This window comes from Anopheles funestus, chromosome 3RL (genome assembly GCF_943734845.2).
Source record: "Anopheles funestus chromosome 3RL, idAnoFuneDA-416_04, whole genome shotgun sequence".
Lineage (NCBI taxonomy): Eukaryota > Metazoa > Arthropoda > Insecta > Diptera > Culicidae > Anopheles > Anopheles funestus.
This window is the reverse complement of record NC_064599.1, coordinates 36,328,622-36,354,884: the sequence shown is the minus strand read 5'-3', so window position 1 is coordinate 36,354,884 and position 26,263 is coordinate 36,328,622. Positions and strand designations below refer to the sequence as shown.

At 40.5% G+C, this 26,263-nt stretch overlaps 3 protein-coding genes across 6 annotated transcripts in view; 1 reads left to right on the top strand and 2 right to left on the bottom strand.

Annotated features, from left to right (window-relative positions):
- The window catches only part of LOC125767595 (uncharacterized), a 50,770-nt gene extending 39,345 nt beyond the window's left edge, over window positions 1-11,425 (top strand). For all 3 annotated transcript variants that reach the window (XM_049434339.1, XM_049434341.1, XM_049434342.1), the window contains 8 exons: window positions 53-185; window positions 267-638; window positions 705-1,028; window positions 1,098-1,284; window positions 1,420-1,579; window positions 1,652-1,778; window positions 3,250-3,404; window positions 3,525-11,425. In XM_049434339.1, coding sequence (XP_049290296.1) covers window positions 53-185; window positions 267-638; window positions 705-1,028; window positions 1,098-1,284; window positions 1,420-1,579; window positions 1,652-1,778; window positions 3,250-3,404; window positions 3,525-3,725 — 1,659 coding nt within the window. In that variant the 3' untranslated portion in view covers window positions 3,726-11,425. The remainder of the gene's footprint in view (window positions 1-52; window positions 186-266; window positions 639-704; window positions 1,029-1,097; window positions 1,285-1,419; window positions 1,580-1,651; window positions 1,779-3,249; window positions 3,405-3,524) is intronic.
- A 3,355-nt stretch (window positions 11,426-14,780) lies between these two features.
- LOC125767713 (uncharacterized) lies at window positions 14,781-15,412 on the bottom strand. Its single transcript, XM_049434544.1, has 3 exons — window positions 15,225-15,412; window positions 14,974-15,060; window positions 14,781-14,898 (listed from the first exon to the last, which is right to left on the bottom strand). The coding sequence occupies exons 1-3, from the start codon at window positions 15,321-15,323 to the stop codon at window positions 14,872-14,874; spliced, it is 213 nt and encodes a 70-aa protein (XP_049290501.1). The 5' UTR covers window positions 15,324-15,412; the 3' UTR covers window positions 14,781-14,871.
- Window positions 15,413-15,668: 256 nt separating this feature from the next.
- LOC125767641 (regulator of G-protein signaling 7-like) lies at window positions 15,669-25,258 on the bottom strand. 2 transcript variants are annotated; one of them, XM_049434431.1, is made up of 6 exons: window positions 23,959-25,258; window positions 18,704-19,274; window positions 17,918-18,636; window positions 17,541-17,654; window positions 17,333-17,458; window positions 15,669-17,254 (listed from the first exon to the last, which is right to left on the bottom strand). In XM_049434431.1, exons 2-6 carry the CDS (start codon window positions 19,136-19,138, stop codon window positions 16,927-16,929), a joined length of 1,722 nt encoding a protein of 573 aa, XP_049290388.1. In that variant the 5' UTR covers window positions 19,139-19,274; window positions 23,959-25,258; the 3' UTR covers window positions 15,669-16,926. The 2 variants fall into 2 exon arrangements, with proteins under 2 accessions (XP_049290388.1, XP_049290389.1); XM_049434432.1 differs by lacking the exon at window positions 23,959-25,258 and adding an exon at window positions 23,688-23,948.
- Between the last annotated feature and the right edge of the window lie 1,005 nt (window positions 25,259-26,263).

Sequence of the window (26,263 nt, the reverse complement as noted above, 5' to 3'; positions counted from 1 at the left end):
CGCGTGATCGTATTTAACCGAGCAATCCCTAACGCACAGGTACGATTTTTAGGACATCGATCTCTTTGAAGCGCTGGTTGATGTGCAGTGTTACGAGCTTGTTCCATTGTTCTTATGCTCTCTGTTTGTGCCTAAATGCGGTAATTCCGGAACATCCGTACCGCCATGTAAAAGCTTGTGTACTGGTAAGCACAGTCCAAACCCTACAACCTATCATTGTGTATCATTGTGATGTGCTTGAATATCTGGTCATCGCTTTTTCACAGAAACAATGCGTCGATGCAGTTTCTTCTTCGACGTATTTGGACTGGAGCTGCCCGAGTACTTGCGCTGCTCAATCTTTAACGATGCCGTATCGGATCAGGAGGAGTGTGTTGGGATGGCTGAGTACAAAGAATCGATTATACGATCCCGCCGGCCAATGGCTTGTTCGGGTTTTCTCTGTGACAAGCGACGCTGTATACCGAACGACTGGAAGTGTGACGGACACGTAGACTGTCAGGATCAGACGGATGAGGCACACTGTGACTTTTGTGGAGACGATGCCATCCACTGTGGAGAGGGACAGTGTATGAGCCAGAAGCATGTGTGTGATGGTGCGGTGAATTGTCCGTACGGGCAGGATGAACGGAATTGCAGTAAGTCTTATATCCTGTACAAAGTGAGGCCAAAGTGTTTCATTCAATTCATCTTTTTTTATTCAGTACGACTCAGCGAAAGAAACGGTGATCTCGGCCGTGGCACGTTGGAAGTTTACAAAGCAGACCTGAAACAGTGGGCACCCGCGTGCGTTAAAAACTGGGATCCAGCGACATCACCTACCATGATCTGTTCCCTCTTGGGTTACAGCTCTGTCAACTCTAGTCGAACGGCAATGCGAGGATCGAATCGAACGCTAATCAGCACAAAGGATGCCTCGTCTATGTGGCGCATGTACCAAAAGAAGGACGTCAACCTGATCAAGGAGTTTAATAGCTGTGACATCAACTCACGATACCCAGTGGCAGAGCTAACGTGTTCGAATTTTGGTACGAAAACCGAAAGCCTTCCAAAGGATAAAACTTTTGTACTGAATGTATCTATCTATCTACAAACAGAGTGCGGCAAGATCCGGAACAAAAAGAACTTCAAGGCAACGAAACGTATCGTTGGCGGATCAACATCGAGCCCGGGTGACTGGCCATTCGTTGCAGCCATCCTCGGTGGACCGGAGGAAGTGTTCTACTGTGCTGGTGTACTAATCGCTGACCAGTGGGTCTTGACTGCTTCACATTGCATCGGCAAGTAAGTATCTTCCAGGAAAAGGGTCCTCCACTACGATGTCAAATGATCGAAAAAAAACTCACATTCCCTGTAGCTAGTGGCTACGAAAAGCGTATTTCATAAAAGAATTTAATGTTTGTATATACTACCCAACAGCCACACGATGCGCAACGTCAACGATTGGACTATTCAGCTTGGCATTACTCGACGGCACTCCCACACCTATTACGGACAGAAGGTAAAGGTGAAGACGGTCATACCACATCCGATGTATAATCAGCACATTCCGCACGACAACGATATTGCACTGTTCCAGGTAATAGAAGAGAACTTGAAGAGCGTTAGGTATAACATTGACCTAATTGATTATAACTTTGCCCATCTTCAGCTTGCCACCAGGGTAGCTTTTCATGAGCATCTGCTCCCAGTCTGCCTTCCGCCACCACACATTCGGGAACTACCGACCGGCATTAACTGTACCGTTGTTGGATGGGGAAAACGAGAGGAACGTAACTGTAAGTATCATACATTCAGTTATCCGTTCACTGGACATTGTCTTGAAGTTTGAAGCATATCGGTCGTAGCACACACGGATAATGCAGGATAATAGTTCTCGTTATCATCCCGAACCTGCTTGGTTAAAAAATGAATTGGAAAGAACAAGTCCCTTGCTGTTACTTAACTAAATTCGCACCTACCTAACAGCTCGGAGTTGGCCTTGGATATACACGGGATACTCGCCATGAGCATTAAATTGAAGACTCACTCCCATATCACTCCCAAGAATGTTTGTATCCGTTTGGAATGTGTGATAACGCGCAATTTGACCTTGTAGCCTTCCTTACACTGATAAGCAATGACTATTTCTTATGGCGACTGATTGCAAGTTCGTGACCTTGCATCTATTGCACAATCCTATCCACTGGCTTATTCATTCGTACAAGGCCGAGCAATTAGGTCTTGGCCTTCGATAGCGACTATCAAAACTGATCTTGTATAAAACCAACCACGCTACTTTACAAGAATCTCAGAATTACTATTGATTTTTGAGTAACTTTTGAAGATACCTGTCGTTCCAGTATAACCTGGCCAGTGCAGTGTCCAACAAGATCATTCTTTTCTCGAAGTAACTTTTGACAAACTCCCCAAGGTAGGCAGGCACTACCATGGTCACAAGATCTCTTCCAATGGTTAATCAAGCTGGCGTATTAAACGCAACCTGAAGCAACTAGTAAATGTGAAACAAAATTCAACAACAATTTCCTTCCCGTATAGCGCCTGGTGGAAAAAAAGTTTTCCTTCGCTAGGACTTAGCTGAATCCAAGTTCTCAGAAACGAAGCGGTAGCAGAAGTTCTTTTGAACAACTAGTCCAATACGAAAATTGAAAGCTTGAAAGAATTTCTAGCGCTTTCTCCCGTGATCACAATCCATGCTATGGCTAAAACTTTAAATCTACTTTCCGACAGGCGGTAAAAGAATTCAATCAATAACAAAAAAAAAACAGAAAAGTACCTGCAATGGCGGATGGATGGTGTGCGTTAGTGTAAAAACTTGCAAACGAAAGGAATCAAAGCTAAATGTCTTACAGCAAAACCAGCGTGTCCATTGATTGGAAACAGATGAGTGAAATTCAATTTCCGGTGGATACATTTACCCAAACATGAGCTTTTGTCGTCTAACACACAGGAGACGACATGGTAACGATTTTTGCCGGACAAGGAATAACCGGAGGGTTTCGTTAACCTGTTCATTTGGTTTTCCTGTGACCCGCGGTTTGTTGTGTTTTGATGCTTCAACTTATTACCGCTTTGACTGGTATGAAGCATAGTTCGGTTACTTATTTTACCGCTTTCATTCACCGGTAACTTTAAACGCTTTCCAGTTAAAAATCTGTCTTATAAAAGTAATGATAGTTTGTTCGATTATTCTAGCTTATATTCCAAGCTATATATTAGATATCGCTGTATTTGCCGCTCTTCTTACAGCAACTCCAAATGGTGCATCATACGAACCAACGCTCAACGAAGTCAATGTCCCGATCGTAAGTCGAGATGTGTGCATCGATTGGTTGGAAACGTTCAACGTGACCGAAGGCATGATTTGCGCCGGCTATCAAGAGGGTGGCCGGGATGCATGTCAGGTAGGTTTATTTTTTACCATATTGCTTATTGGTTAAAAAAACACAATCAGGATGAACACAAATCATCAACTTAGAGTAATGTTAATATCTACTTTTTACCCGCTTACTTACCACGCATAGGGTGATTCCGGTGGGCCACTGCTGTGTCCTTATCCGAACGAAAAAGACCGCTGGTTCGTGGGTGGTATCGTTTCCTGGGGTGTACGGTGTGCCCATCCAAAGCTGCCCGGTGTGTACGCCAACGTGCCCAAATTTATACCATGGATACTGTCGCAAATCAACAATCACTCCGTCTTACAGACCGATACCATAGGCCGATAAGTAGGGTACCGAATGGGCGTTAGGAATGCAGTGTTTTAGTGAATGCAATGGCTGACCAGATTCGATGGGAGGACGTGTACTAACAAACAGTTTTACGTTTCACAACATAACCTACCTAGTTGGGCAGTGTTTCTAGTGATATTTGAACAATACGATTACGCATGCGGTCTATTTATTTACACAACTTCTACTATATAAATCAATATTTTACGAACGAACCTATGAAACAGCATCCCGCAACACTCGGCAAGGTATGGAAATCCCTGTAACAATCCTTTAAGTCATGGATAAAGGAATAAAAACCGCTTCGGGACAGGAAAAACCCACCGGAAGCAATGAATCATTCATCTGGTCTGTGGTAGATAGTGTTGCTCGCTTGTATGTGTTTGGATGTGTATGACCAACATCACCGCCCGTTTACGCAACAACAATATCCGGCCAGACGGGATGAGACGGATGTTCACCGTCAACCATGTCTGTCAATCAATGTGCCATGGAGTGTAAAGGATCAGATAAATACGTACACACACACAGAGACATTACACAACTACCGAATGAACCGTAATGACCGAAAACTTTTCTGTAGAAGCGATACATATTAATCTGTTGTTCAAATATCTCTAGCAAAAACCAAATCGTTGTTCTTTAGCAAACATTAGCAGAACCCAGATAAAAAGTACCGTAAAATATTTTTCACAAACGAAGCAAAAAAGGAGTCAATTTTAATAGGGTGATCTTCGTTTTAGAATTTTCAAACAAACATAAAAAAACGAACGACAATAACTGTTGGACAATAATTGTACGAATAATTGCACACGTTAAAACATTGCACACATCATCATGCTGCTGTCTGGGCAGAGATTAAGTAAAAGGATGACGATACTGGCAACTTGCAGCACAACTCGATCATATCGAACATCGAGGGTAATTCGACGAGGAAAGGAATTAGAGTTTTATCCCGACAATAATACGTGACCCCCGTGATGGTGATAATGCATCTATTTTATTAGTAGCATCAGTTTTAGTGTGCATAATGTGTGATGGGTGACAATAACGAGTAAAACTCGAAGTAAAACAAAAAAGGGAACGATATTTTATTCCTCATACCCACGAAGTGTAAGCATTGAGTGGAACGTGGAACACGAACAGTAGTTTGTATTTAAACACAACTTCAAAGTTTACTAACAACCAGCGAAGCACACACTAGGCGAGTGTGTTTTACCGTATATTTATCGGTGTATTGTTAGCTTCGGTTGTGGAACGCGTTAAACAATAGTTATGGCAGGTTTTTCCTTTTAGAAGTCATTTTTTCCATGTTTTTTGTGTTGTTTTGTATATGCCACAAGGATACCGTGGAACGGATTCCTAAACGGCAGGAACACAGGATAATGTAACCGTGCAAGCAAATACACAAAACAAAACCCCCATTGTTACGATAGCAAGCAAGAAAAAGGAAGCATTTATATTCTATACAAACAGCATTAAACAGCTACATTTTACACAAACACCCAATATATTCATAGCCTACATACAAGTGGTGAATTATATTGATCAAAACTATTATTATAATTACTATTATCAACCGGAAACGTTTACTAGAATTATTGACTGTTGATGCATTTGGATGAGAATTTAAGAGAAATGAGTATGATAGGAATGAACCAAACATGGCCACTACATATTTATTCGGTACGAGGAAAGCTGTCTGTAGGTTCGCTTTTTAGATGTTGTTCTGGAAGCGTGATCACGATTTAAGAGAATGGAATTATTGTTAGGAAAAGGTATTTTAAATGAAGTGCGTTTAATAATAATTAAATCGGCGCATGGAGACATGCAGATGTGCTTTGCTTAGAGAAAAGGCACATATTCGCCTGAGATTATGCTTGATCGATTTTGCTTTTGGTTTTATTCAGAACAAACTAGACTTAAAGGAGAACCACTACACCGTTTTGTATGTTGTATTGATGAGTGTTGTAATAGTTCTTGAAAACGGCTTAAGCCAAATCAAATGTTTGTATTTGTTTGCTCTTTTCGTTGGAAGTAATTTTGCTAGTATCAGTATCAAACGACTGATTATGTTTTACTGTTCTCTGCCCTACAGATCGTATAGTTCGGACCATAGACAATACATATTTTAAATACAAATTTCAATGTTAGGAGTGCGCATATTAGCAACATTCGTATTGAAAAGCTAAACTCAACCAGGACAGTTTGTAGAAGTCATATATTAAACTTTTTTTCTATTCGATTTGTTATGAAAACACACATCCACAAGTGCAGGGACAATAAACACATCTTAGCCAGTAAAGTATTTATGGATAATGCATTTAAAATAACCCAGCGAGCGCAAGCTCAAGCAGTATTTCCACAGCAAGATGTGTACTATTTGGGTTTACATTAGTGCGAACCATAGTAATAGTGGAGCAAGATGAAATGATAAGAAATTGGACAACTTTAAACATGTTACGATAGTAATGTTGACGCCTAGTGATGAAGACTCATTTTTTATCCGATATATACTCTCCATAGGAACTGACATGTGCACGAACCTAGTAATGGTCCGATTGGTAAAAGAGTCACCAATGCAAAGACATGACGAGCGTGTGTTCTAGTTGTGCTTTTCCTCGGGTAAGCTTTTGTGTAGTGAGATATGGTAGTAAATCGAAGCAGGCTTGGTAATGTCCCCTGACTTACTGAAACACAAAAAAACACACACACCCAAAACACGCAAAACTTAGTCTGAATGTATGCAAATGAATGTATGTAAGCTGTGTGTAAGTCGCTTAGAATTATGTACAAATTTGAATTAATCATATCCGTGTAGCTTTAGAGAGAAGCTATATCAAAACCAGCATGTATGAATATGGGATTGGTGAAAGCGCTAGGAAAAATTCCCAGCTTTCCCAGGAAACGTCAACCGATTTGTAGCGAGTGATATGCGAAACAAAACCACACACAGTAGACCTTTTATCAAACACTGAATGATAGAACTTTATCGTATAATACAACTTAATGGCACTTAGAACCCAACGTCAAAAACCCAAACTACAAACTGTAAGGACAATACGCACACACGCGTGTGCTACGATATACATATTATAGGACAGCTCAACGTAATGATGCGAACGCGGGGTATGAGTGAAACACACATACATTGGCCGATCATAGTGAGTAATTCGCGGTAAAGCGCTAAGTATTTCTCCATTTTTTATACACACAACCAACCAACCAACAAACCAATCCAATTGTCTTATGGTGTGAGCGCATGCAAAGCGTAATATGTAAGAAAACATCATTTAAGTGAACAGAATAACAGTTAAACAGACACACAGAATAGCCAGAAGCAACAAAAAAAAACAAAACATTATAAAATATTTGTAGTAAGATTATACGAATGGGAGGTGGGGAAGGATACAAAAATGTCATTGTTTTAAAAGTATACTTATATCATATACATACAGTATGGTGTAGCAAGTGAAAAGGAACCTATCTTACACAAAACTGTATGAAATATTGTTTCTTGTTTTGAACAAAAAATACTAACAACGTTATGTCATCTGTCAAACATATGTCAAACGTCGTAGTAGTAGTAGCAGTTGTCATTTATCCGTTAACTCCCTTACCGAGTGCTAGTAGGCTAATCATATTGCAATCGTATATACACACACTTACACACACACACACGCACACAGGTACAACATATCCTTACACTTTTTCGAGTATATAGAAACACCACCACCTATTACACCACACATCACCACAAGCGTTTTAAGCTAGAGGTGGTTGAAAGTGTAGCTTAACTTTTAAACACCGAAGTTCCACTTAGCCGGGGACAGTGTAATGGCTTCCAGTTTTTTCATTTAGTTAACTCAATTAAAGTGGAAGTGTGTGATAGAACGGTAGCACAAAGCATGGCTAGGCATGATCGGCAAGCAATTAATTGCGGAGCGTATGGCAATGGATTTGTTTTAATTAGTGCACGCGGTGTCATTTTATCGTTACTATCAATGTTAGACAAACAGCCCATTAATGCCGCATAGGTTGGATGAACATTAACATATTACGCTCACAGAAAAGATAAGTACACCATACGCACAATAATAGTGACAATATGTAATGCGCAATGTTTTACGAAACAAAGCAAACCGGTTAGTTATTTTTATCACAATTTACTATTTGTTTTTTCGTTATGTTTTACTTCAAAAGGAATGCGTTAGGTTTTTGGAACAAATGAAAAAGAAGAAGAAAACAAATGTTTTACAAATACAACAAAAAAAAAAGAAAAAAATAATTGGAATAAGTATAACAAACAAAACACAGATGAAAAATGGTAAAATCATAAACAATACACATATATGCGTGGGTTTCAGCTTTAACTATGTCATAGAGCAGTATGTGCAGTGAACAAAACAAGACAAAACAAACAACACACAATTACATGTTTGTAAGAATGTACATCGCCTGCCCGGAGACAAAACAATTACAATACACCTTCATCAATACAATAGTAATGATAGTACATGGTGGAAAAGGAATAATAATACCCAAAACGATAAAACAATAGGGCAATAAGGATTTATGTTCCATGTTCAAGAACGGTTTTAAAAGAAAAAAGCTTCATTTGTTCAACACCCCTAGGTACATATCAATGTAATACACACATCGCCTGCATTATAACGCACTGTGCGTGGTAGTTGTATTGTACAAAGCAAACCGGATAACATAAAAAAAGCTTTTCTTTCCAACTTTCAACAACATAACAAACTCCTGCAAATTGTGTGCTAACCAACAAAAAAATAGAAATCTTAAAGTATTAAACATACAATTGGTAAATAAGAGCGCAGGTTTTTTTTTGCAAAACACAAGAAGGTATAAATTATATGTAAGTAGTTCAGTAATGTTAAAAACTACTAAAACTACTACTACCATTTCCTTGTCCTAAGAATCTAGCTAAAAATGAAGGAAAACAACCCAAAACACACTAACTATTCATGCGAATCAAATAGAGAGAAAAGAAAATGATAGATTTTATGTATTTCTTCATATACAGAGAGACAAGCATATCTTTTTAATAAAAGTTTAAAATAAACCATATATATATACATATATAGAAGAAGAAAAAGTGAGAGCTAGAGAGAGAGAATAAGAGTAAACAAACAATATTCCCAAGCAAGAAAACAATTAAAAATAAAAAGAACAAATTCCCGTGGGAGTTTTCATAGTGTAGCGTATATGGTTCCTCATATAACCATTTGGCGCATACGCATAAACATAAATATACATATATACTTATACATAATTATATCACTGTCCTATATTGGAGGTTGATTAGGGTCTGAACGAAATGAACAAACGAAGAAATGCAAATGTTCCACTAACTTATCGTATATGTCTGTCATACAGAGCAAATGGAAGCGGTAGAAGCTGTTACGTTGCCGTTAGGAATGAACAACACCTAGCACTGGTGTTGTGTAGTTCAGTGTTTAAATGCGAGTGATGACTAATTTAACGAAAACCCCTTACCGCACCGGATTCAAAGAAACTATGAATTCAGGATTATATATTGTACCTTTTACACAAGTCAGCTGATTGGGGGATGGGTCAATACCAAAACAAAAAACCTTTTTGCTACATTATTTGAAACAGCATAAGGACAGAGTAAACGAATCAACCAGTACAATAGTGTCATGTTCAAGCTTAGGACAAACTCAGAAAAAGATGGCTTGTTTTGCACATTGATAAAGCTTACATTAAAACAGACTTATATAAAACAGTAAACGACATTGTACATATTTGTTGTGCTTATGTATTTGAACACATATACTAACAGCAACAGCAAAACGAAACCCAACTACTACTACTATTTCAGCGCCCGTTTAAGGATAGATGGCTTTGTAGCAACCCTTTGCATCTGTTTTAAAATTCCTTTGCTTTGCTAATACATATACCTGAGCCACTGTTAGGAGCAATTTAAAAACCAAACAGGAAGTATAATCTGTTGTATGTGTGTGGTTGTAATCCTATGCTTTGCTTTAGTATTGCAGTATCAGTTTTGTGTTATTAGTACATTCATGCGTACATACGGATTTGCTAACTGTGTACTAAGTGTATGTAAAGCCGGACAAACCCACTAGAACCCACTGGTAGAACTGGTTTCGTTCAAACTAATGTAAGAAAAAAAGGATATTTAAACACACACACAAAAGAAACGGTTTTCATAATAAACACACATACACACACAAACACCATAGTAGCTAAAGGGTAATCATAAATGTTGGAAAAGCAAAATTACTAGCAAACAACAAGTAGACTAACATGTTTCGATCAAGCTGATACAGACAAAAATTCTCAAAACCAAACACACAGGTTCTCGGTCGATTGGAGGCTTTAGAATAGGAACAATGTTTTAAAAAACACACAAGGGTCAAAAATGTACTAATATTAGACGACATTTGTGTGTACCCGCGTTAGATGATGTATTCCGTTCATTCCGTATTCTTCTCTTTAAGCAAACGTTCTGTAAAACGTTAAAAGGCTTATGTGTACTAAATTGCCCTTATTTTTATACAAACTATTGCGTATGTGTTCGTGTCCGTGTGTATTTTAATGGTTGTTCGCCTACTCTTAAAGTACCGTGTCAATTCTAGAGTGTGTGGCATACCATACTCCTATAGCTACCCTTCGGCTGGACCAGGGTTTACCACCGGGTTGGGATGTTTAGGAAATTTTGCTTTCGTTTTTTGGCAGCATCAAAAAATGTTCTTTGTACGAAAGTAAGTTTGTGCTGGGATAGAAAATAGATCGATACAGGATTTGTGTGCGTTTAGTAATCACACGCGTGTGAAGCCGATGATCGCGGGCCAGCCGAGGGTTGATCTCCCCATATAGCATCTTATGTACGAACCACGAGGTTTTCAAACTTTATCGTAGACGAGTGAAAAGGACAATAAATCAATTATCAAACTTATAGCCGTTGGCATTCAATTGAAACGTGTAGTGTACAATCATGAATTAAAGCAGTAGAGATACTAATTCAATCCACTTTGTGTTAAGGTACACAACGGCGGTTGCTGGTGTGGAATAGGTGTGGAAATTAGGGAATACATGAAGAATAAGCTGAAAAAAAATGCATCGTAATGGATGGAAGTGGAATTCCTCCCAAGGAGTGTAATTGTTTAGACGGCCGTACAGGCTCTACCATTAGCAGGTTGGTTTTACGCCACAGTAATAAGCTAAGTAGGATGGATTGTATTATGAAAGCAGCCACCAAACACAAACAACATATTCCTCTATGTAAAATTATGAAGCAACTAAGGTGAGAAAGGGAATGGAATGAGCAAAGTGTGTACTGCCCTTACCGTAAATGTGTGTGCGTGTTGCCAAAAACAAAGAAGCAGAAATACCCCTCAAACGGCAGTCCCTCCTTAACCGCTTACCCAATGTCCGCAGGTAAAAAAGTAACTTACCGTTATTGGAACGGGGGACAGACACTAGAATCGCTACTTGTATACAAAACTAAACACCCAAAAGAAAGAACAAAACAAAAACAAGGCGAACACACAAACGATGTATGTAATGTTTAAAACAAAAAAAAACCACCACAAAACTAACAAATGTGCAATGACAATAGACACAGAAACAATTGAAAGAACAACTAATGAAAATAAAATTGTAGAACGCTTTTTATGTAAGAAAACAGATCGTGCGTGCCGTTTTTGTTCTATACTATAGTCCGATGCTTTCGCAATACATCCGAACACAAAGCAGAAGTACTAAATGTAGTTGGCGATGGTGATTAAAGATCAGAAATCGAAGCTAACTGATCATTTGTCATTTCAAATGGTGCAGCTGTCCGTTACACATGATTCCATTGTAGGCAACACTGTTGGATATCAAAGCAATCCACGTACATCATTAATCTATAATTACACTAGCTTACCTGGCAAACCTAGCTTTGCCCTTTGTCCCTTTTGAAATTAAAGCAAACATTTTGAGTGTTCAATCTTGATTCGTGTGGTATTATTAGAGTGACAATTAGAGAATATCGTTGATTAATTGAAAATTCTTTTTTCTTTGCTCGGTTAGAACGGCCTGGCCGTATCAAGACTTATTTTACCACGTAGCAGGATAGTCAGTCCATGCTACGGGGAGACGGTCCGGATGGGATTTGAACCCGGTCCTGCCGTGTGGACGGGCGCCGTTTTTCACATGCACTCCCGGGCCGCCCCCAATTCTTAAATTATTGCAATTCTTAATCCAAATAATATTCCCAATCAAAGCAATTTTTCTTCTTTTTTGTGGCTCTTCTTCTTCTTTTCTGCTACTTCAGGAGGCATTTCTGGCTTTCCTTGACGATTGGGATTTAACACCAGGTCCTTTCGTGTAAGGCGCCGCCATGTACCACCGAGCCGCAAATCACTAAATAGCATTTTTTAATTATTCACACACTTGCTTTTTACTTGTTTATCACTCACTTTACGCTTTAATGAATAAAATTGTACAAATAAACCGGCATGTGTACCTACTTTGATTGATTTTTTCGTTAGAACTTGTTTGTTTCAGTAGTGTACAACTTTATTCGTTTTGAAAAAATGGCTATGCCTACTTGATAACTCGCGTAGGAACAACAGAAAAGATTTCATAATATTGGCCAGAGGCCACTTAGCGAAACGAAAAGTAGCGGTAAACCTATTCTCATACCTAACGAACGTTCCGCGAAAATTTCATATAAATCGGTTCAGCCGTTTAAGAGGAGTTTGCACACTGTTAGTGTGCGACACGAGAATTTTATACATTTAGATATTTCCTTAGCTCAAGTAGATATTATTGAGATGGGAAATGGATATAAAAGCAGGAAATATGTCATGTATGAATCAATTCTAATTGTTAAACCGAAGAAGTAAGTTTAATAAACGATTTGTCCGTACATCCAAACATAACAATTTGGCGACAAGCATTTAAAGAGCGAGAAGCTACCAGAAGCTTCTAGCAGGATGCCGGATGACCAAGATTTTAAGCAAGCGATCCTCGAGATGACCGAAGTCTTGCAGAAAATATCAGAGTCTTGGAGCAAACCAGAAACTTGGAGGATGCTTGGTAAACCCTCAATTTATCCACCATCCATTGAAGCAATGAACGCCTCAGGGAAACCACTTCATCTATTGGGCAAATTCCAGTGCAATATTATCATCAACGAAAAAAACGATCAAGGAAGATGTTTCGTTACAAATGCTGCCAAACTCAACATAGTAAGCCTCGGGCTGGGTCGAAGTATTCGATCTATGGTCAGTTCCCATCGATTCGGTTTGCAAACAAGTCACATCAAAACCGATCCATTGAGAAGTCCGTGAATTTCAAGTCAATCATACAGATGTTTACATGGATACGCTAGGACATTGCCACAAAATGAAGGTAAAGCTTTTTCTCAAAGGCTTAACCAGTTCTCTGTCCAACGGATTTTCCGGATCCCACGAAACGGAATCCCAAGCGCCCAGTTCCCTTCAACACTGTGCCATTAGTCGATGATGAATTCACAAGGTTCCAAAGGTTGGGCATCATAGAAGCTGTCGATTTCTCAGACGTATGTCTACTTGATTTAAGGAAAAATGTAACTATAGATTAATCATGTATGTGGATTGCTTCGATATCGACATTAGTGAGATGAGAAATGGCTAAAAAGGCAGGAAATAGGGTAAGTGCGCCAGTTTTCGGCAGTGTACCTATTTTCGGCAGGTGTGTAATAAAAGCTAAATTAGACACAAATGCGTTATAGAACGCGGTCAAACACTTTTTTAAAACGTAAATACCAATAGATATTCTCCAAATACGAAGTTTCGCTGCATTTAGCCCAATATTTACCGAGATATCGCAATTTTCATAAAGTGTTAACAAAATTTCGTCCAATTTGCTGTCAGTCGATAACTCGGCAGGTACTGGAAATAAGAAACCACTGCATAAAAAAAATGAATGAAGCACTTTTCTGACAGATAAAATGGTTCTAAAATTTATGCAATTTTTTAAAAAATTTTAAAATTTCCATAAATAATTTATTTTTCACTTTAAAAGCTGCCGAAAATGGGTACATGCCGAAAGATGATGTTTGACAGCACAAAACTGTGTGATTTTGTATGCAATGACAGCGTGGTCTACTAGATTAAGCATGAAAACTGCAAAATCTGACAGCAAAATTGTCGAAACGGGCAGCATAAAATTACATTTTTAACCACTTTGCGGCTACAAAATTAGCAAACTAAGAGTAAAAAAGTGTTTAAAATTCAATTTTCTAATCATTTCAATCGTTTAAAACGTTTCACGGTCCTTATTTACGCTGCCGAAAATAGGAACACAGCCTGCCGAAAATAGGAACATTGCTGCCGAAAACAGGAACAAAACCAATGTTTACATTTTCACAAATATTGCACATAAAACGGATTAGAATCACGAAAATGAAAATGCAGAAAGATACTACGAAAGTTTATCAACCGAAATAACATCACTTTTAATCACAAATATTGCAAATAATAGGTGTTTTTTAGTTTTTTGCAAAACAGCTGCACTAACCTGCCGAAAACTGGCACACTTACCCTATTTCATATATGAATCAATTCTATTTGTTAAATCGAAGAAGTAAATTTAATAAAGGATTTGTCTGTACATCCAGAGATAACAAACACAAAGGTTTTTTTCTATGGCTACTCAGGGACCGATCAAAAATAGTAATGGTCTTAGCATCGAATCTCGAGTATACTAAACATTTCTTCTTCTTTTGTGACTCGTACAACATCAAGAGTTCTTGGGATTTGCCATTTCTGGCTTCCCCACAGCGAAATAATCCGGATAAGATTTGGTACTCGGTCCAGTCGCGTACCGAGCACATACACAACCGGCGCAATCTGAATATTTGGCTGTGGGTAATTCAGGTCAGTATCGAAACAGTAACTAAGGCAAAGCGGCTCGAGACCCACAACAACGAAGAAACCGTAAACGATTGAAAGAGAACCTGTGTGATGGCGTTCGTGCTTTCTTTGCTTTTGCAATAAGGACACGTTCTTGTAATTAACCTGTTTGTACGGTTTTCTCGAACGGTTTATTCTACACCAAGTAACGATACATTTGCACTTCTTCTTTTCACTGTGCGGGACACATTCTATTTATCGGAAATAGATTCGAGACCCTGTAACCATAGGATAAAGAATAGCATTAAGGATTGTCTTCACACTGCTAGGAATTGCGCGCATTCAAAACTTACGTTACACTTGTACGGGTTGCCGGTCAATCGCATGTCCCTGGTGTACATGATACGTTCCCATCTTTCATCCGTATTACGCCGGTACGCCTGCAAGATAACGAAGCGGACATTAATTATTTTACTCTCTCGAGGGTCTGCTGTCCGTGGGCCAGGAGTTTGGTTGGTTATGTAAAGCCCAACAACAAAACCACCGTCGGTATGGCTCAAACAAAATCCTCCGATTTCATCGAACGGTTCACGGCTTTACTTACATTATCCAGTGTTAGCTTGTGCAGTCCGTACAGGGCAAACCCGGGCACGGACAAAACGGCCGTAATTATTCCAAACGAGGGTAGAATTTCGAACCACATTTTGTGTTTTGATTGCAAAAGTTACACCAAAACTTCCCACCCACCGAGATCGCGCTGAGGGAAATGTTTTCTTCACGTCTGTCAAAATGACACTGTGACCAAGATGATTAGAGACAACTGCGGTGGCACCCAGGGTACAAAAATGCTGCATGGGTTGCGTTTTTTGAAAAACGAGCACCCAGGGGAAGCGCCTTGTTAAAAAAGGCTAACGAGGTTTTACACAACTCTTTAAAAGCTGGTTTTAACTTACTTTTTTCTTTTGCATGAACATCTTCAGCTATCTATCGTTAATCAAACTATCAAACGCGTTAATCAAAACAGCATAACAACACGGGGCATAAAATGTTCAGTTTCTCATTTTCATTTATTCCATTATAATAACGAACGGTCTGTTCTTGTGTTCTAACGGATTTTGTAATGGTATTGTAACATTTTTTCTACCCTCCCGATTCGGTGTTATCTGTTATTGATCAATACTATTCGCTACAGTTCTAGTGTACTAGTATCTTCTCACTTATGTTTCCACACTGTAAACCCCTTTCGTCTCTCCCTTCTGGACATCTTGCTACATGGCACACCGTTGTGCTAATGCTTTCCTTTAGGAATGTTTACAGTTCAGGCTATTTGTGTATATAAGTGTGTATGTGTGTGTGTATATGTGTGCCATGGTTTTCGTTATCAATCATTTCCTACCCATCGCTGGCAGACTGCTATTCTCCAGCCATAGGCCTCACGATAGGGTTGGGATGGGTGGGTATATAAGTGTGAGAGGAGCGATCCGTGTGTATATGATATTGTATAATATATATATGTGTGTTTTAGTATAATAATATTTGCTCTTGTCTTGTTGTTGTTGCGTTTCCATTTATACCTACATGCATTGTATCTGTTGTATAATTCTAATGGCATTGCTACCCGTTCTCACTGCACTTTCTAGCGCTTCGTTTTGCATTCTCTTTCTACCACCCGCTCTGTCCGGTACAGTTTTAATCTTTCGCTATAGTTTTGTTTTGCACCCCTTATATATTATAAGTATTTCACTAGTTTCTCTTTTACGCTACACATGAGATACATCGTAATGCTTTACGCATCTATTCGCTATGCGCGTACGAAATAAACGCTATATCTGTTCGATGAAATTCATCAACAATTCCTTAGTTTGGTTGCATTTTGGTTGGTTTTGCGTTGCTAAATGGTATCGTGCGGTCTGCCCGCCTGACTGGTGGCAATTCCGTTTACAGTAAATGGCATCAATAAACACGAAACGTGTGTATGTCTCGTGTGCATGTGTATGTGTGGCATAATTTCATTACATGTCTTGCCTCTGTTTTTACTTATTTAGCTTATCAATCTGCTATGGCGATCGCCGATGCGCAAACACAATCGTTCTTTGAACACACATATGTCTTCGATCAGAACGAAAATATAACAAGCCCGTTAATCTATTCTAGCCTATTCATTCGAGGATTCACGATATCAGTGACTCTTTTTTCACGTTTCGATCATTAAAACTTTAATAACGAACGCCTGTGTGCGATGCTTTGCGGAAGTAAGATTACTCCCGACCTCTTCGATCGTCCACAAATCGATACCGATCGACACTTTAGCGCTTCACACCGAACAGATTCGGTATGGATTTGATCTTCTTTTTCGATCCGTTCAGATACTCCTTGTACATGTCGGAGCGCAGGTAGCGTGAGTAGGAGTCACTCTTCATCAGATGATAAACGTGGGCGGCTGCCACATCGAAACACCAACGATTCGGTGGTGCCGAGCTGCTAACCGCTTCCCGTGCCAGTTCCATCGATTTCGAATCCACATTCACCGGACAGGGTGCGTCCGGTGCAAGAAACTCCAGATAGATAGCATGGGCCGCATCCTTCACCTTGGACTGCGGTTGTGCCTTCATGCTCTGTACAGACTCCCAGAACCTGAAGTTGGTGAAGAAAGAGAGCACACACTATACAGTAAAATATACGCTCGAATTCTTAGGACAACTCTTCACTTACTTGAGATTTTCACCACTAAATTCCTTATCCAGAAACTTGGAAAACTGTTCCCGACCGACGGGATCGTTCAAAAGTTCGCGCAAGCTAAAGCCCCACCGCTTTACACGCTTCAGCGATACGTCTTTGCTACAATGAGAGAATAAAAGATCGAAAAGCTACATAATTCGTACGACCATGTATTACTCCGGAGTCCGGATTCGGATCTTACGCAGTTCGATCGGCGTCCCACATCTCGGTATTGTCCGTTATCCAAGGGTTCGGTTGATCGGGCGGGTTCAGAAAGCTATCGTACTCATTGTATTGCTCAAAATATGAAGTGTAGCTGTAACAAGAGCGAAAAAAAATCATACAAAACAATATTACTTTTATATCGCGAACAAAAAATAGTAATTTAAAGTTTTCGAAATAAGGATGCAAATAAAAGAAAAATGAAAGAAGGCGCATTTTTTAACGAAACCAAAACACATTCAACCTTAAAGAAAGGAATAAAAACAGAAGAGAGAAAAAACTTATAAGAAAGCATAACATTTCCCTTTCAACAATGCAAACGAAGGTACACATAGAGGAGCCACGGCCACCACTTACGATTCGGCCACTTTGGAGATTTTGATCGTGCGTCGCTCGAGCTTCAACTTTAGCAGCTTGATCTGGCGCGTCAACTGCTCCACCGGATTGCTGTTGCCGGCCGTCCCGGACGAACCCGATCCAAGGCTGGATGCACCGCGCCGGTACGCCTTCTTGATGTCGACCTCGGTCGTATTGACGCAACCCGGCACTGGCCGATGCACGTCCCAAAATGCACGCTCCTGCGAGTCCAGCACCTTCCGCTCGAGCTTGTCCCGCTTTTTGTCCACCTTGCTTTGCGCTTCCGCCTGCATGAAGATAAACTCCCACTTGCGCGAAAACATCTTCTGCAGCTTGGCCAAGTTTTCTGCCTCGTAGTCAGCCAGCTCGAGGCGCGTCTTGTTCTGCATCGTTCGCTTGCACAGGTACACGGCGTAGTCGGTGTTTTCCGGTTCCCAGCAGTTCGAGGGCCAGAAGTACGGTGTCTGGAAGCGGTAGAACGTACCGTCGTTCTTCACCGTCAGCTGATGATCATCGATCGGGAAGAGGTAACCGTGAGACGCGAGCAGATGGGCCAAATGTAGCGCCTCGTTCACATCGTCTATGCTGAGATTCTTCATGATCCACGCTATCAGATCGGCACCAGTGAATACGGACGGTACTTTGCTCATGAAGGCTTTGATGGTGCGCACCGAAACGCCACCCTCCTCACCCTGCATCCGCTCGACGATCGCTTCCATCTGTGGAAAGCAGAAAACAACAAATTCATGACTGCTGCACACGGCCTGAGGAGGGTTCTGCTCTTACCTTCTTATACACTAAAATGTTCGGTGCATCCTGATTCAGTGCCGCCTGGGTTGCCTGAGCATGGGAAGGTTGGCTGCTCGGTTTACCGGACGATCCGCTTGTACCAGCAGCGACAACAACCGTACAGGAGGCCGTCGTCGTTGTTGTTGTTGATGTTGCCGTTGCCGTACTAGTGCTACCGGTACTACTACTAACACTGCCAGGTACCGCACCGATACTATTTCCTTGGCCGCCCTGTGGTAGCACCGGTACGGTAATAACTGTACCCTCACCCTCGGCACCACCTTCGTGACCCGTCGCCATTTCCCGATCCCTTTCCTTCTCCCGATCGCGCTCTTTGTCCTTTTCGTTGCCGTTAACGTTCATCTTTTTCGGTGCACTTATCACTACTGTCACTGCCTTGTCTTTATCAACTTCCGAGGTCATCGTTACCATCGTCCCCCGCCCGTCCCAACCCGCCGGAGGCTTTACGGCCACGGTTCCCTTACACGCAGATTGAACACACCCCGCGTTCTACGTCGCCGGTCTACCGAAACCGGAAGTGCTTAATCAAATAATGCATTTTTTGAATCTGTAAACGAGGGAAATGAAGTTTTAGTTGGGAATTGCCTTTTCACGCCATTTACCATGTGCTCGTGTGTGTATGTGTGTGTTTCTGTGTGAATCTGTATGTGTGTGTAGCAGTGGCAAACGGGGGAAAACATGCCAGTCTCGGCGAAGAAGTGGCCGGTTAACTGAAATCGTTCAATTACGGCAACCGAGCACCCCCGTGCCGTTCACTTTTTGATAATGCTGAACCACTTTTCCGTCGTTAAGCCGTCGTTTGCTCCCACAGCTGGTGCTGCAATCAAAATATTGAAAACCCATCAGCCATACATGATTGTGGTGGAATTTACGATTATTTTACGACCACGGTGCTGCGTTCGATCGTAAATAACCAGCCGCGGGGATCAATGCAGCAAAACACAACCATTCCTTCCGGATCCGATCGAACGATCGCCAAGCAGTGGATGTGCAATTCAAAAATAACTCGTGACATAATTGCTGGAGCACTCTTATTGAATAACATACAGGCGACAAATCACAATACCCCAGTTTTATAAAATCGCAAATGTTTTCAATCGGAACACGTGTTCTTCATTACTAACTGAAATGGGCGATCTACGCAAGAGAAGAAAGAAAATAAAAAAAAGTTGATAAGTTACGTTCTGTAGACTATGAATCGGGGTCTTTTCTTTGAACAGTTTTTTCTCCCTTTTTTTGCTTTACAACAACCCCGTAAGGTTTGTTTTGGCCTACCGCTTCTTATGGAGTAACTCGGGTTGGAGAGTTCGAGTTTGAATTAAAAAAACCCGCGATTTCGTGCTTACCAATAAACCATCCACATTTGCAGCCGATAGTTTAGCCGATACATAATTTTGGGAAAAATAGTTCAAAGATATATGCTACATGTTTTATTCAATTTAAGTTATCAGAAAACAAATGCAGTTTTTTTAACAAGTTTAATTCGTCCATTTTACCAAAAACTAAGCCATTATACCAAACACTCCGTATGCGAGAGGTGATTTTCCATACAATGTTCATATATGAAAGGTGAAATAATCTATTCCACAATAAACTAATGTTCATTCAGTTTTGGTTTGTACTCATTTGTTGTTCAATCTGATAAAATGAAAACATTATAACATTTTACTTTCTCTTGTTTTATACTTGATTGTTTGATGTAATTTATTTTCGTGATGGTCAAAAGGTCAATTGTTGTGTTCTCGTTTTAATAGTAACCAAACATGAGCAAATGTATCATACCTAAGCAAATATGTAATATCGAACGCTTTCAACATCTTCAGAATGTCTACGAATAATTGTGAATATCTTTTATCTTGTTTTGTCGAAACCATTAAGAGTAAGTGTCTATTGGTATTCGTAAGTTCTCTATCCACCTATCCACAGGCATAGGTGTTCCATCTGATGCGTTAACTCTATTTCCAATTACTAGTGCTAATCTAGCTCTATTTCCAATTTTTACTTCTTATCTATTGGATGAAGATCTGAACATTCCACATCAGAAAAAACTTTCTTCAATTTCTTCAATTCTTTAATGGATACTTGGTATGAGGGAGTTGACTGTAACTAAATCAGTGTAATAGGAAAGACGCCATTGAAAGTGTCTTGTGGTGGAATATACGCTAGTATGAAATATTTCTTTTTCAGTTATTAGCTATCTTTTGTCATGTATGTCATGTTGGTCATTCTCATTCTGACAACTCTGGTAAGCTTGATCGGGATTCGAAAAAGGCTCATTGCGTGCTAAAATGTAACCCTTTCTTTGCTGGTTTTGCTATCATTCACGGTCTTAAAGTCAATTGAAGAGCTAGAAGTGGTGGAAGAAGTGGAGATGTTGTTTTGTCATTTTCTCCAAAAAAACGAAACATGATAAAGATCTATTCAGTGGATAATTTCCTTTTTAGGAATTCTCTAATTGTTTCCACCATGACGATAAATCCTACCTCATACCTCAACATAGGGTTGAGAGAGATGAAATTATCTTTAAGATATTTAAACTCTAATATATGTTTTTAATAACCATGCTAAAATACAAAAGTGGTGGCATCGAGGATTACTTCTTACGAATTCCCTACATTTCCAACAGTCCGTTAAAGTATTCTTACGGCTTCCATTGATAGGGTAACGGTCTATCAGCCTTCGGGACATATTGTTCCTTGCATATGACCAGCACTTCAGACACCAACATGGTGTAAGGTACTACCTTCCGGAGCAGGAGAAGCTGATTGGGAGAGAATATTGGCCCTTTACAACATCCATGGATGAATATTGTAGTGACCTTGCTAGAATGCATGGGAAACTATGGAATCCTGAGGTATCCCTTGAATGTCCACTTCTACGCGCGCGTGTCTAAAACTATGTTGTCTCATTCTTATATTTTCTAATATTATTTATGAGAAAAATTATATACTTATCAGTATCAGCGAGATCGTGCTACACTTAATTAAGCGATACTGCAGTTACACTTAATAGAGTTACATGGGACAACTACGTACATAAATTACATAGAGCTCACATTACGCAGTTTGTTTCACATAATCATAATCCTCGTAACATAATCCTCGTTTGAATTGGTATAAGTTACTCACATCTTTGATTTATCCTGGCAGTTCATCTTGTAGAATTAAGAAGAAAAGGTATCTTTTGGACAGTATTCCACATCGTCATTCCTTTATAAATACTGCACTCTAGCTTTTTTCCCTAATTGTTAATATGCCAACATTTTAAGTAATTCCGGAATTTCCGGGTAGATTGTTTTCCATACGATTGATGCAATACACCAATGCTTCTTGAAATTTGCTGATCACTCATCAAACAAGTTGATCATCTAAAATGATCAATCATATCTTTCTCTTATCTCGAATGAGTTATGCATGAGTCTTAAAATCCTCTTTCATCACTGGAAAAAACATTCCATCGATCAAGAAGTGCCAACTTGCACTTTATTCTGTCGCAAATGCAATGTCTGTGCTACATTCCGACCATTCCTTTTTGCGGTTAATTACGCTGAAAAGCGTTTCATCTGTGGAAAGCGCTTTACTGGTACCGAGCCTAATTATCATCGCATAAAGATCTTGCCAAGTCCGATCGGCGTGTCGTCGTCGTTCATCGGCTTGCTGCCCCTGAAACAAGCGCGATTTGTGATTTCCAACCACAACTGCGTGCACTTGCCCGTAATCAATCATTCCGCCAATCTTGAACGATGACTGCGACGATGACACGATCGTCGGTAAAAAGTCTCATCGCGTCCACAGACAAAAACGAAACCCGCCGACAACGAGATGACGGCACTAAATAAATCGTTGTGGGTTTGCCGAGTGGAACAAAATCTACATGCGTGTGAGCAAAAAACGCGCTCAAGTGGGGAGTAAAAACAACAAACCCGCAAAACTTCCTATAACCTAGCAACCAAGTTTTTTTTTACATTTTTCCTGACTGTTCCACTGTTTCCTTTTGATACGACTCGCGTAATGTACACCAGCACACAACGAACAAAAACAAATATACATGCATACGTTTCATCAACCGACGAGCGGCAAAGGACTCTAGTAAACATGCTAATGCTTATGCTGCTGGTGGCTAGACATGGAGTCACCACACATCAACGAGGAAGTCGCCAGCTGTGCGTCAATGTTGTGGGTGGGTTGTGCCTGTATCTGACAAGGTGGACAAAGGTTAAATTGCTACCGAAATGGAGCAGAAACGGACCCTTCATCCCACCCTTCCGTCCACACTTCCGGGTTCATACACACGAGGGTAAGTCCTGTCAAAAGTTCACCACCATCAAAGAGAGTTCGGGAGAAGCAGGTTGTGGTTTCGGAATTGTCAGTGGTCGGGTTTTCTTGCCTATTACTTTCTCGTCCATTAGGGATCAAAGTAGCAGCGGAGTAACCACGCAGTAGGAGAGATGGAGACGCCTATTCTACACACACACATACTCACACAAACATTGTAAATCCAGCCGAACGAAAAGAAGTTTTTTTTGCCTTCAACGAAACGCTTTTCCACGGACGCAAACGCTCAGTGAACTTGGACCCCGATACGGTGCGAGCATTTTCTTCTCTTCGTACGACAACAGGATCTCCGGTGAGAAAACAATCAGGATGAGCGATTTTCCCTGCTATTCACTTGCTTCTCGCCATACGAGCAGGAAAGCATGCAGTTCTCGTGTCCCTTTGACGCACATCACCGTTTGTACCAATTGCGATGGATGGTTTTCTCATCTTCAAGCGGCAATTTTTAGGAAAACCGTTTTATGGCGTTTTCATTCCTTTGCTCCCCGTCTCTGCCCGCACTTCGGACCATTCTTGGTTTTGATGGTCGTCAACAGCCGCCATCCTATCTGCTCGTTCATCTCAAAGAGACACACAAACACATACACACCCTAATGCACGTAGGAACCTCGTTTATGCTTACATACCCCGTGTTTCTATCCTCCGTGACCAATATGACCGATTGCCTGGCGCTTTCCGTTTGGTATCCGTGGATCTGCCATAAGCCGAAGAGCAAATCGTTTTTCAGCGTTCCTTGCCAGCCTGGTTGGCGGTTCCCGTCGTCAGCATACTTTGTCCTTCGGCCAATTCATTTGGGCCTCCCTATTCACACATCTTTACAAATGTGGCTATGTGTGTATGTATGTGTTTGGTGGTGGGATTTGGGCTTTGGGTTGCATATTAGCTTTCCATACTCACTTTTTTATCATTCCGTAGCAATCGACGATGCTGTTGCTATTGGAGCCTTTGCTTTGCTACTGCTTTCCCGGGACGCGGTTTTAAGCGTGTTGTTCGTCGCCTACTTCGCTACACTCTGCTGCTGCTGTCGAATGGAAAATGGTAGCGCGGTGTCCTTGCATTCCGATCGTCTGGTTTGAATTATTTACGCTTCTATGCTCACGGTTTTGAGATTCGTTTGCTTACACCAACACACACCGAATGTGACGTGAAATATTTCTCATTAACACCTAGGCTCGTTCCGGTCTCCGGAAGTTATTTGCCGCACATTTGCTTCTCAATACAAACACCCTTAAATGACTCTTTTCTAGCATGACCAAACCTAACTTAAGCGCTACTTTTAACACGTTTCGTAGACTGGATTTTTCCAGCAGTTTTCCTTAACCCCCACCGGGAACGATGCTAAAGGGACGTTCGCGAGATATCGCTTTGCTTCAATTTCAATCGCAGGATTCACAGAACGAATTATCACGTTCTTCTGTTTGGATCACTTGAGCAGCAACATGATTGCGAACTTTTCCGACTTTCCATCCCTCTGCACGCACAGTGTGGCGGCAGGGAGAACCACTGATTGCACAAAAACCGCTGCTTTATTTTTACCTCCTCCAAAGGTCACCAAGACGGGACCGCTTCATCTTTCGGATGGTTTCACTTGGAGGAAAATTGGCTTGCGGTTGCACTCCGATCTGGCCCAAGGTTGAGATGAGATTTCCATTCACACCCGCACACACCCACGCACACATGCATGCATTGCGCTGTGGAAAACACTTCACGCTGCTCATCACACATTCACGGGAACAGGAAAAGTAAAGAATGATCACTTCTTACGCGGAAAATGCATCCCAATCACTGCAGCTTTTCAACACTTTTCACATCCTCGAGCAGAAACGCAAACGTGCATTCGAGCGCAGCAAGCGAAACATTCAGCCCTTATCGCACCAAACAGCATCTCCGTAAGTCCTGCGAACAACCGCGTCCTGTTTGCACTTTTCTCTTCGCTCTGTTCTGCTTTGATAGCTTGCAGTCACGAGTTCCTAGCTTAAGGTAGAATTAAACACAGAATCGTTCGTTCAAATGTAGAGCAGCGATTTTTCTTGCCATGAAACAACCGATAAAGTTCAGCAAAGAGAACAGTCTAGTGTTGAAAGGAAAGCGAAAGATAGTTAAAAATGTACATTTACGAAGGAAATGATGAATGAACGAACTGCATTCTGTGCTCCCAAACACAATTAAATCGAGGAAGCGTTTCTGCAGCTGTCACACGTTGCACAGCACCCAAACGGCAAAACGGCGCACGCGGTGCATTTCAAATAACGTCAGTTAACTGTCACTTAACGGACTGTATTTATATGAAAACGCGCCAATAGGCGTGCCAGCATGTTTAATTGAATTCGCAATTTCTTAACAGCAATTCTTCATGGTACCTATATTGTATTACAACCATATTTGGTATTTGTCTCAATAACATACTCACAACTGGACCGGCTGGACAGTTGTTTTAATCGCAATCGTAAAGACAGACCCAAAAACCATCGTTTCAAACAAATTTTTATCCTGGAAGAAACTTGCACTGAAATCGTACGTTAATAGCTATCCGAAAGCTTAGCATATAATTAATTCAGATTACGATTTACTATTCCTCATGTGCAATGTACGCAAACTTTACCGTACCATTATCATAGACCATGGCCTGCACGCTTGAAAAATCGCTTGGTTGAAATTTGAATAAATTACTGGTTCGGAACATATTTGCCCAACAACGCTTGAACAATGAGAAACATAACCCCGTCGCTACATGCTTAGCAATTGTCGCGTTTGCGAACGCTCAATTTTCCAAAATAATTTTGCGATTCTGACGCGACTTCAAGGTTGTTTAACTGTAATGTCCACGACCAAATTTACACCCTCAAGTCAGCGACCGGCATACCCGGGTATGCCATACATGTTGTATGGTGAATAGAATTTTTTCGTCTTAAAACTGTCATAACTCAGGCTGAATTGGAAATTAAATGTTTTAATTTCGTACACAGCTACATACATTAGTTTTCATTGTTTTGGCAAGTAGTTCGAATTTTTCTAACTTGTTAATTATTGTTTTATCAACTTTTTCTAAATGACAACAACGTTTTTGCATAGGTTTAACATATTTCAACAAATTCGCATTAAAATACATCATTTCATAAATTTTGCTAAATTACTCAAAAAAAGGCTAAGGCTATAGCTTTAGGAGATTGCAAATTTATAAAAAATTTTGGAAAATTTCCAC